The sequence below is a fragment of the Aquarana catesbeiana genome, linkage group LG05 (genome assembly GCF_042186555.1).
Source record: "Aquarana catesbeiana isolate 2022-GZ linkage group LG05, ASM4218655v1, whole genome shotgun sequence".
NCBI lineage: Eukaryota > Metazoa > Chordata > Amphibia > Anura > Ranidae > Aquarana > Aquarana catesbeiana.
The window spans coordinates 632,625,596-632,638,286 of NC_133328.1; the positions used below are offsets into that span (position 1 = coordinate 632,625,596).

The 12,691-nt window shown below is 39.4% G+C and overlaps 1 protein-coding gene across 1 annotated transcript; it reads left to right on the top strand.

Moving 5' to 3' along the window:
* Window positions 1-8,071: 8,071 nt before the first annotated feature.
* On the top strand, window positions 8,072-10,819 carry LOC141145565 (E3 ubiquitin/ISG15 ligase TRIM25-like). Its single transcript, XM_073632364.1, has one exon. It carries the CDS (start codon window positions 8,104-8,106, stop codon window positions 9,694-9,696), a length of 1,593 nt encoding a protein of 530 aa, XP_073488465.1. The 5' UTR covers window positions 8,072-8,103; the 3' UTR covers window positions 9,697-10,819.
* Window positions 10,820-12,691: the final 1,872 nt, after the last annotated feature.

A 12,691-nucleotide genomic window follows, 5' to 3' on the forward strand; every position in this document is an offset into this window, starting at 1 on the left:
GTCTTTTTTTTTTCTTTGGAGATTAAAACTCCTCCAAGAGTAACCATCCAAGGTTTTTCTTTTACTGAAGATCAGGGATCCTGATACCTGATTCACCCCGTGTTTTTCCCTGTAACCCCTGGAAATTAGTACAAGTTCAATGTACACTAGAGTTCTACCTTTTTATGTTTGAGTTAAAAGACTGTGTTTTTTCCTTTCATCTCTTTAAAACCATTTATATTGAATTTATGGTCCAACACCACCATCTACTGGAAGAAAAACATATCTACATCAAATACATTTCCTTTACAACTTATCTGTATATAAAACATACGACTACTTTCAGCAAGTGCACACGAACCTACAATAAATCTTAAACTCTACTCGTTAAATGTAAAAGGACTTAACAGCCCTTACAAAAGAAGAGCTCTGTGGACGGATGCCCTAAAACATGAATGTGACATAATTTGCATCCAGGAGTCCCATTTCGCACTAGATAAAACTCCTAAATTCAACCATCACAAATTTCCTCATATCTTCTTATCCAGCTGCAAAAAAAAGAAAAAAGGAGTGATAACAGCAATCAAAGACACTATCTCTTTCAAGCTTATTAACCTAATAACCGACGCTCAAGGCAGATACATAATCTTGGTGGCTTCAATAGACAATGTAATCTACACAATTGTGAACATCTATGCTCCCAATAAAAATCCGCATCAATTCATCCAAAAGATTCTCAAGAAAACAAGGAAAATACAGAAAGAAAATCTTATATTCTGCGGCGACTTCAATGCACCTATGGACCCCGTTATGGACACCTCCAAGGAAGGAACTATCTCCAGGAAGGGATTATCTCCCATCTTTTCCTCAGAAGACATGTATGATGCCTGGAGATGCATGCACACAACGGAAAGGGACTTCACTTTTTTTTCACATGTTCACAAATCCTATTCTAGAATAGACTACTTCATTGCCGACAAGCTTCTCCTGCCAAAGATCACTAAAGCCTGCATCCACAATATAACTTGGTCCGACCATGCACCAATCACACTTGAAATTAACCAAGGGTTACCTTGCTCGAATAGCTACATATGGAGAAATAACACCTTTATTCTTTCGCAGGAGAATCACTTGTTGGTTCTGAGAAAAAATTTGGAGGAATTTTTTGTAATTAATGATAAAGAACCGATAAACTGCACTACTCTATGGTGTACACACAAAGCCTATGCTAGAGGCCTCCTTATACAGGCAGCAACGAGGGAAAAAAAAAAGAAAACCAATATGGTAAATAATATCTTAAAAGACATAGCCAAATTAGAAGAACTACACAAAAAAACCCCAAAGACATTAACCTAGATTACCGTCTTACTCAACTAAGATCTGAACTAAGAGCCATTCTAATATCAGACCAAGACAAAATTCTTAAAAAAATGAAAGTAAACTATTACTCCCAGAACAACAAAGCAGGGAAACTACTAGCCTTCCAACTCCGGCAACGCCAAATAAAGAATAAAATACATAAATTAGCACATCATACCTCCGGTAAAGTAGTAATCAACCCCCAAGAAATAGCAGATACATTCGCACAATACTATGAGTCACTATACAACCTAAAAGACGAAACCAATACTCCCCAACCTAACCTAGACAATATAACAAAATTCCTAGATAATATAAAATTACCAAATATCGACCCTATTGATCTAGAACGATTGAATAAACCAATATCACCTGAAGAAACCCTTAAAGTAATCAAAGAACTACCCAAAAACAAAACACCAGAAGCTGATGGCCTATCAGGGGAATATTACATGGCCTTTAAAGAAACTCTAGTTCCATATCTAACTAACATGTTTAACCATCTAGCTAACTCTAATTCTTTTCCCAAAGAACTATTGGAAGCAATTATAATAACAATACCGAAACAGGGTAAAGACCCCTCATCCCCTCTAAATTATAGACCCATTTCATTATTAAATTCTGACCTAAAAATCTATGCTAAAATCCTAGCCAACAGATTAGTAAACATAACACCCCAACTAATAGGACCCGACCAAGTAGGATTTACTAAAGGGAGACAAGCACCAGACAGCACTAGAAGAATTCTTAATATAATTGACCAAATTCATACTGATCGAACTCCCTCCTTACTTCTAACATTAGATGCAGAAAAGGCGTTCGATAGAATGCACTGGATATACATTTCCAAAACTCTAGACAAATTCGGATTTCAAGGATTCATCCACTCGGCAATTATGGCACTATACTCTCATCCTACGGCCAAAGTACTCACATCAGGTATAATTTCTAAAACTTTCCCCCTTACTAACGGAACCAGACAAGGATGCCCACTATCCCCATTAATTTTCTCACTAGCAATAGAACCACTTGCGGAATATATAAGATCAACCCCCAACATTAAAGGTATAACTATAGGACGATATGAACATAAAGTAGGATTATTCGCAGATGACATCATACTTACATTAACCAATCCTACCTCTTCCTTACCTGAAGCTCAAAAATTACTAGATAAATTTGGGGAGGTATCGTACTATAAAATAAACCAAAACAAATGCTATGCTTTCCCTATGAACATTCCCAAGACACTAATCAATACACTACGCAAGGAAAATGGCTTTAACTGGGATAACTGCACAATAAGCTATTTGGGAATACAACTTACCTACCCACCAACCAAAATATACGAAGCTAATTACCCCCACCTTTTAGACCTAGTCAACAAAGATTTACAAAACATACAAAAAACACAACTTTCTTGGGTAGGGAAAATAGCCGCATTTAAAATGCAAACCCTCCCTAAAATACTATACCATTTTAGATGTTTACCCATCCCAATCCAGTCCAAATTTTTCACACAACTGAATACAAAACTTAAAAGGTGCATATGGAATGGAAAGAAACCCAGAGTGGCATTTTCCATCTTAACTACCAGAAAATCTTTAGGAGGAATGAACCTACCTGACATCAAAAACTACTATTATGCAACCTTATTAGATCAGATGAGATATTGGTTTAACAACACGGAAGACAAACTATGGCTAAACATAGAGAAACAAGTCACAAAAAGACACGACCTGTATGCCCTAACAATAGCTTACGCTATACTACCAAAGATTAATATACCTAAACTACTCAGTATAAGAACCACATTAATAACTTGGAAACATTTACTTTCAAAAACTAAAAATATCCAAAATAAAATCAAGTTAATGATTCCGACAGGAGCAATCAATTATTGTAAAATACGTCTAAATTCTGACAAATGGGTTAAAGAAGGTTATCATCTTTTCGTAAATTTACCCTTGCATTATAAAGAGATCACTCTAAATAAATTAAGGAAACATACCAAACTAAAAGATTTCAACCCGACTAACCCTGTAGAAATCCCTTTAACTATATGGAAATTTTTCACATGTCAAAATCAACTATCAATAAAAGGAATCTCTCTTTTTTATGATCTATTATCGACTCACCCATTTGACAATAAAAACACACACATGATTAAATGGGAGAGAGATGTAGAACAAAAATTTACCTGGGAACAATGGAAAAAAGCCATTCATATATCTAGCAAGTCGTCAGCATGTATCGAGCACTGGGACAACGCACAAAAAATACTCAATAGATGGTATCTGAGCCCATATAGATTATCGAAAATATATCCCTCTATATCTAATTTATGCTGGAGATGCAATGATCAGATGGGTAACCTTTTACACATTCTATGGAACTGTAAAAGTTTGCAAAGCTTCTGGAATTCAATAACTTCCTTCACTGCAGACCTCACGGGCATCCTAAATAAACTAAATCCTGCCACAGCCTTGCTAGGTATTAATTTAGATATATATCCTAAAGAATTCAGAACAATTGTATTCCACACACTAATAGCAGCAAGACTCACTATATCCAGCCTCTGGAAATCCAGTAATGCACCCAATTTATCGACAGTTATAGCCAGAATTAACACACAGGCCCAATACGAATTAATGCTGGCTTATAAAAACTATTCCACCATTACATTTAGAAAGAAATGGAGTACTTGGATATCCCATCCCAAAGCATCCAGTTACTTAAAACAATGTAATATATAATCTTATGACAAATTGGAAGTACACTGAAGTCATATATAAACACACCTCAGATGTAGTATATCATCCTGGACCCACTTTATTAACCTATGCAACAAGTTTCGTTCAGTTAATTTAGATGTTTGTATGTGTATATGTATATATATATATATATATATATATATATATATATATATATATATATATATATATATATATATATGTGTATGTATATATATATGTATATATTTTGTTTTTTGTTTTTTTGTTTTTTTTTGTTTTCCTTACAATTTTCTGTATTCAACTAATTAACGCAATTGATGGCCTATCCATGCCTACAGTTTGAACCCAATAGGGGTAGGCTGGTACAGACTATCAATTACTGTATTTGTATAAGAATATTCTTAAGAACTATTGCAAAGAAGTTAGTCACAATTGTTATCGTGACAATGTCAATCTGTATTGTTAAGAAAATCTTTTCAATAAAAATCTATTGTAAAAAAAAAAATATTTTTTTAATATCATTCTCATTACTTTGTGGACACACCTCGTATAAAGATACTGTTCACTGTAAATGTGGCTCCTCGTGTTGCTTCTTCCTCTTACTTTCCAGCCCTGCTGTACAGGGACTGCAAGAAGTTGATACCAAATCACATTCAGTTACTTACATTGCTTGAAGTTAAAAAATAAATGTATGATTATACAGCTGCATTCATTTGTGTCTTTTATATCTGCATTGAGTTTGGCTTCAATGGTCGGATTTGCAATAGTTTCTCATAGTTGAGCTCCTTATTTATTTGGATCTCCTTCTCTGCAGCCTTTCCAGTTCCAGGACATCTTTTTGGTTAAAGTGATTGTAAACCCTTACAGACCACTTTTTACTACAGGTAAGTCCATAATAAGGCTTATCTGTAGCTACCCCGGATATCCCCTAAACCTGCACAGTTTAGGAGATATCCCCTGTATCAGCATGTCATGACGTCATCAGCACGGCTCATTCGTGTCATTGCTTCAGCTGATGTGCCAATACCGGCGGCTCCCACACGCAGGAGTGATGTCATCGCGGCTCCAGCCAATCACAGCACCAATACCCGAAATACCTGAAGAGGTGGTCACTATATCCGACAACTTAGCCGCAGAGAATCCTTCTGGATCTATGAGACCAAGGTCCTATCTCCGGCAGGTATGAACGTGGATTTCGATTTAAATTGCTTTATTTCCAATAGATGATTTTTTATTAGTTTTTTGTAATATTCATTTGTGTATATTTTATTTTATGGGATATGTAAGTGTGATCGTATTTTGGGGACACCCGTGGCGTGATTGTCATATTTCTTTTAGTTTATTTTTTATCAATTATACTTTTCATTTGTGTATGCGATTTTTAGCGATTTTTGCCCAATTTAATTGCTTATACTTTCCCTTTAAGTAAGGGATGTTTAACCAGCCCGAATCTTCTCTCTTATCCAAGGGTGGTTTCTTTCGTCCCAGAGATACTTTTGAGCTGTAATTCCTTCATAGCCTTACAAGTATTGTATATCTGGGATGTAATAGTTTTGTTTCTTACTGCCCCTTTACCTTGTGAGAGGTTGTGCGGTTTAAACTTTTTAATACAATGGGTGTAACCGGAGTGACGTGCGGGCTCGCGTCCTCTGGATAAGTGGATCAGTGCCGTGATTGGAGCATTGGTTACCATGCCATTATATATCAACTATGCGGGCCGTCGATTGCGTGTCCTGCCCCACGCTGATGAAGTCCCGCCCACAGGACGTAACGCGTACGGGGACCAGGAGCGCATGACGTCACCCGCGGCTGTCAGCCAGTTTACGATCACACGCCATCCAGCCGGCACTCGGATCTGAGTGCTTTGTAATGTGAGTGCACAAGTTTTTTCCATTTTAGCAATAAAGTTTAGAAACGGAGAGCACTATATTGTTTATGCTTCATTTCTATATGCCATCTGATGAGAGTGGGAGCAGCATATGAGAAGTCATTATCGCCCATTTTTCAGCTTACCTGATTGGTTTACATGCTGTGTGACCTGTTTCAGGTCGAAGATTGCAGGTGAGGGACCATCCATATATGGTGAAGGGATTTTTAGTCACCTCTGATCCTATCCTAGGCGTTTTGACCATCCACTGGTGATCTCATCTCATCTCCCATTTTTATTTTATTATTGTTTTATTATCGAATGGACAATCTATCTGCGCAGCACCTTTATTATTTATATGTCATATGACATCCAGCAGGATAACAGCCGCCATGCACCCGCGGGGGCGCACATAGTGGCGATCGGTGGAGCGGTGTGTCAGTCTGACACACCGATCCACCGGCAGAGGCTCTTTACCACGTGATCAGCCGTGTCCAATCATGGCTGATCACGATGTCAATAGGAAAAGCCATTGATCGGCTTTTCCTCACTCGCTTCTGATCGATGCGAATAGAGGAGAGCCGATCAGCGGCTCTCCTGACAGGGGGGTCTGTGCTGATTGTTTATCAGCGCAGCCCCCCTCAGATGCCCACACTAGACCACCAGGGAAACCGCCAGGACCACCAGGGAAGGGGGCAACATGTGGATGGCCATGTATGTAACCCATGGCCATCCACATGTGCAAATTATGCCCAATCTGTGCCAATCAATGCCCACAAATGGGCACTGACTGGCACCATTATATATCAGTGATGCCCATCAATGCCACCCATCAGTGTCATCAGTGCCACCAATCAGTGTCATCAGTGCCACCCATCAGTGTCCATCGGTGCCACCTGTCATTGCCCATCCAAGCCCATCCATACCACCTATCAGTGCCACCCATAGGTACCCATCAGTGCCACCCATAAATACCCATCAGTGCCACCCATAAGTACCCATCAATGCCACCTACGAGTACCCATCAGTGCCGCCTATGAGTGCCCATCAGTGCCACATACCAGTGCCACCTATCAGTGCCACCTCATTGGTGCCACCTCATCGGTGTCCATCAGTGCTGCCTATCAGTGCCACCTCATTGGTGCCACCTCATCGGTGTCCATCAGTGCCGCCTTATCAGTGCCCGTCAGTGCAGCCATATCAGTGCCCGTCATAGAAGAAGAAAACATACTTATTTACAAAAAATTTTAACAGAAACAAAGAAAAACTTGTTTTTTTTCCAAATTTTCGGTCTTTTTTTATTCCTTGGCAAAAAATAAAAACCACAGAGGTGATCAAATACCATCAAAAGAAAGCTCTATTTGTGGGAACAAAATGATAAAAAATTTGTTTGGGTATAGTGTTGTATGACCATTCAAATTGTGACAGCGCTGAAAGCTGAAAATTGGCCTGGGCAGGAAGGTGTCTAAGTGCCGGGTATTAAAGTGTTTAACCAAGCCTCTCCAAAGCCTTGTTTCGAAGCAAGTGTAAACTAGCCCTAAGTGCCTCATCAAGAAGGGACAAGGACATCCACATCCTTCTCTGTCATTGATTTTTTATATATATTTTTTTTAATGAACTGTTCTTAGAGTTGTTGGAAGTGATCTGGGAGTGTACACTGTACATGTAATACAAGAATTGCTAGGAGCAAAGTGAAGGAGCATTTTTTGTCTCTGCCATAATTCCTGGCTCTGTTCCGCCTGCTTTGGAGTTTGGGGTTTTTCTGCCCACCTTTGTATGTTCCAGCTCCTCCTTTTACACTATTCATAGTAAAAACACTTTTAACCACTTGTATATGTCTCGGGACAGGTTTCTTTTAACCTTGGAAATTATTTTCTCCTAAACACAAAAAACAAAAAGCATAAACATGCAAATATCTACCGGTATTCACACTACATTATATAACTTAACTTTGTGTCTTGTCTGTAGAAGCAATTTAAAGCTAAGAATCAGTACAATGTGTATCAACATATAGAACATGTAAACTTTTATTTGTCCTCCAACTTCCTCAAGATAAAAGCTGCAAGACCAGCTCAGCCCCACCCTGTGCCAAGAAATGTGAGATGACTTTGGATTTTCAGTCTCAGAGACTTTCACTTTCATTTCTCTCTTCTGCTGTCAGCGATGGCGTCTGCTGATGTGAGACAAGAGCTGGACTGTTCCGTCTGTCTGAACATTTATACAGATCCTGTAAACCTGAGATGTGGACACAACTTCTGCCGGGTCTGTATTGATGGTGTGTTGGATACACAGGAGAGATCTGGAGGTTATTCCTGTCCTCAGTGCAGAGAAGAGTTCCAGGATCGGCCTGTACTGCAGAGGAACATAACACTACGTAACATAGTGGAGGCTTTCCGATCTTCTCAGCTGGAAGAAGGGAAGACTGGAATCTTCTGTACTTACTGCTATCACTCTCCTGTACCTGCTGTAAAATCATGTCTGCTATGCGAAGCTTCTCTATGTAATGATCACCTGAGAGTCCACAGCACATCACCAGAACATGTCCTAACTGATCCCACCACTTCCATGGAGAACAGAAAATGCTCCATCCATAGAGAACTTCTTAAATATTACTGCACTGAGGACTCTGCCTGTATCTGTGTGTCCTGCAGTTTGGCCGGAGAACACCGGGGACACAAGGTGGAGACTCTGGATGAGGCCTCCGAGAAGAAGAAACAGGAACTGAGAAATGTTCTGCAGAAACTGATGACAGAGAGAGAGGAGACGGAGAAAAGAGTCCAGAGTCTGCAGGATCGCAGGAGAAAAGTACAAGAAAAATCAGCCGGTCTAACAGAGAGAGTCACTGCCCTGTTCATAGAGCTCAGGAGACATCTGGAGGACCTGGAGAATAGAGTCCTGAGGAACATCTCCAGCCAGGAAGAGCGGATCTCATTGTCTGATCTGATCCATCAGCTGGAAATAATGAAGGAGGATCTGTCCAGGAAGATGGAGGACATTGAGGAGCTGTGTAACATGACTGACCCACTGACTGTCCTACAGGAATCAGACACAGGGGACTTGTGTGATACTGAGGAGGGAGATGATGAGGACAGAGAGAGACATGATAGACTCCTCCATGATGGAGGGGATCTGGATGTGGCTGGAATCTCACACACATTACACACGGGGTTATCTGATATGATAAAAGAGGTAAATGTATTCTTCAATATACAGGAAGCTTCAGACATATTACTGGATGTGAACACAGCTCATAATTATCTACAGATATCAGATGACATGAAAACTGTATCCAGGTCAGATATAAAGCAGAATCGTCCAGAAACACCAGAGAGATTTCAGTTCTGGCCCCAGGTATTAAGCAGTCAGAGATTTTCCTCGGGGCGACATTACTGGGAAGTGGATGTCAGTGAGTCAGAAGAGTACAGAGTCGGGATGTGTTATCCCAGTATAGAGAGGAGAGAAGGGCAGGCAGGGATTGGAAATAATAACAAGTCCTGGGGTTTGTTAAGGTATAGCACTGGGTGTTATCTAAGACATGACAATAAACGGATCAGCATATCTCCCAATCTCTCCAGTAACAGAGTCAGGATCTATGTGGATTATGAGGCCGGGCAGCTGTCCTTTTATGATCTGTGTGACCCGATCCGACACCTCCACACCTTCACCACCACCTTCACTGAGCCCCTCCATGCTGGGTTATGGGTAGGAAAAGGTTCTATAACAATATCTGGGGGTGAAAGGCGACGTGAGAAATAATAATATAACAGAAAATCTGCCCAAACCTGCTGACATCACAGAAATCTGAATCTGATTATTTGTAACTAATGGAATAATGCAGAAGATTCATATTCCATATGTCATAAATCTAAAGGTTCCCAACACAAACAATCACAGCATTGAGAAATCTCAGCACAGGAAAGTGTGATTTATTCTCTTATAGTGACAATAATAAGATTTGGGGTTTTCAGGGGTTCATTAAGGGCCAGTTCACACCACGTGCAGTCCAGTGCATTTTTTATCTGCATCAAAAACGCATAGAAAGTAGGTTATATGGTTTTCAATGGCATAGTTCACACTTGTGCTTCCAGTTCCAGAAAAAAAGTAGAACATGCTGCATTTTTCCTGCACTGAAATGTACTGGAATGCTGTAAAACACACCAAAAACGCACTGGAACACCCATGTTCTTATTTAAGGTTAAGGGAAAAAAATATGGGGGGGGGAATGCACTGGACTGCATCAAAAACGCACCAAAAATGCAATGAAACGCATCAAAAACATGCATAAAAAAAGCATCTGGAGAGCATCCGGACTGCGTTTCTATGGTGTGAACTGGCCCTTTATAATGACAATAATAGGATTTGGGGTTTTCAGGGGTTCATTAAGGGCCAGTTCACACCACATGCAGTCCAGTGCGTTTTTTTTTCTGCATCAAAAACGCATGGAAAGTAGGTTATATGGTTTTCAATGGCATCGTTCACACCAGTGCTTGCAGTTCCAGTGCGTTTCAGTTGCAGAAAAAAAGTAGAACATGCTGCATTTTTTCTGCACTGGACTGTACTGGAACGCTGTAAAAAGCATCAAAAACTCACAGGAACGCACCAAAAACGCACTGCAACACCCATGTTCTTATTTAAGGTTAAGAAAAAAAAGGGGGGGAGAAATGCACTGGACTGCATCAAAAACGCATCAAAAACGTGCATTTAAAAAAGCATCTGGAGCGCATCCCGACTGCGTTTCTATGGTGTAAACTGGCCTGGATGCGTTCCAGGTGCTTTTCTGCATGCGCGTTTTTGATGCATTCCAGTGCGTTTTTGATGCAGTCCGGTGTTTTTTTTCCCCTCTTTTTTCTTAACCATAAATAAGGACAAGTGTGTTTCAATGCGTTTTTGATGCGTTTTACAGCGTTCCAGTACAGTCAAGTGCAGGAAAAATGCAGCATGTTCTACTTTTTCTGGAACTGGAACGCACTGGAACTGCAAGCACTGGTGTGAACGATGCCATTTAAACCATATAACCTACTTTCTATGTGTTTTTGATGCAGAAAAAAAATGCACTGGACTGCATGTGGTGTGAACTGGCTCTAAGTGTTAGTGGTCAGGATAAGACTATTATCATTGATTATAATTTGTATTATTATTCTACATTGTCAGAAAATGTAATGTACACTATTGCAGCTTGCCAATACTTGGATGTGGTGACTGCATTGGTTTTCTTTTTTCAGTCTTTTTTTTTTCTATTTTTACCTAGAGATCCTGCCAGTAACACACTTCCTGTCCTAGGATGACCCCACTCACTCATGGTACTGTACACTGTAGATTTTTAGGTACTGTCATTTTTTGGCGCCGTTCCACGAGCGTACGCAGTTTTAAAGCGTGACATGTTGGGTATCTATTTACTCAGCATAACATCATCTTTTATATTTCACTATATGAGTAATATATTGTGTTTTAAAATTGTGTGTGCATTAAAATTCATTACGTTTTTTTTTCCTCAAAAAAATTTGCATTTAAAAAGACGCTGTGCAAATATAAAAATATGCAACACCCACCATTTTATTCTCTAGGGCCTCTGCTTTAAACAATCTATAATGTTTGGGGGCTCTGGGCAGTTCTCTAGCAAAACAATGCTGATTTTTACATATAGGAGAGGAATGTCAGAATTGGCCCGGACTGGAAGCGGTTAATATCAGACTGCAGAGTGCACAGGACAGCACTGGATTTCTGGCAGGATTCACAGGGTGATTTGCACACTGATTGAATAGCTATAACAATATTCTTTCAACTGTATATTTAACAGATCAAAATGAAGGAAATAAGTGAAGTTGGTTGTTATCTTCATTGTAGTTTATTGTTGCTGTCAGACAGAAGTGTACAAAGCTGTAAAGCTCTAATTGGCTCAGAGTGCTGCCCCTCCCCCCCATGCTGCTGTGTAGGTGATTACAGGAAGTGATATCAAGACTAATTCAGATATATACAACAGTTCTATGTAGACAAAAAAATAAGCTTTTTAATTAATACATAATTGCATTAAAGTAGAACTGAAGGCAATACTTTTTTTTTCATTTTGGATAGATCAAGGGAGGGTTATAACCCCCGTCAGATTTTTTTTTTCTGCCATCTGTGTCCCATTGTTGAGATTTCCCTTCACTTCCTGTCCCATAGCCAAACAGGAAGTGAGAGGAAATCCCTGTAAATCAAGGGAATTTCTTGGGACCCCCCAGGTCACGACAATTTTTTTAGTAAAATACGTGCATCTCACCCCTGATGACTGGCAGGAAACCAAGAAACGCGTCGGGTTATAAACTAAGGGTGCCGAGCTAAGCCTATTCTTATCTTGAATTCAATGAACTTTTCTCTGATTTTGTATTCTTATCATGTGATTTATGTAAAATTTGGATTGTCATATATTTTTTGACTCTTGTATTTTTCTGCAGGAATTGTATCAGTTTATGTCCCTTGATTTGTCTGCATAAAATTGTGATTATTAATACAAATATTTCATCTTTTATGATTATGCCTATATTCTATTTATTCTACTTGTGTAGGCCTAAAACAATCATGGACAACCCAGACGGGTTAACGACCTCAAACTAAATCCAAATGAATATAATTGAATGTATATTTATCACCTACAATGACATGCTTCATATAAAGTCCCATCTCCGTTCTCCAATTTTCTGTAATATAACCAGGGATGGAAGCATGCCATTGATACATGAAGGTAGTGACAGGCCACGTTTTCTTCATTAGA

What these genes read in the sequence shown, in the direction of transcription:
- LOC141145565 (XM_073632364.1), top strand. Translation starts at nt 8,104, where the DNA reads ATGGCGTCTGCTGATGTGAGACAAGAGCTGGACTGTTCCGTCTGTCTG.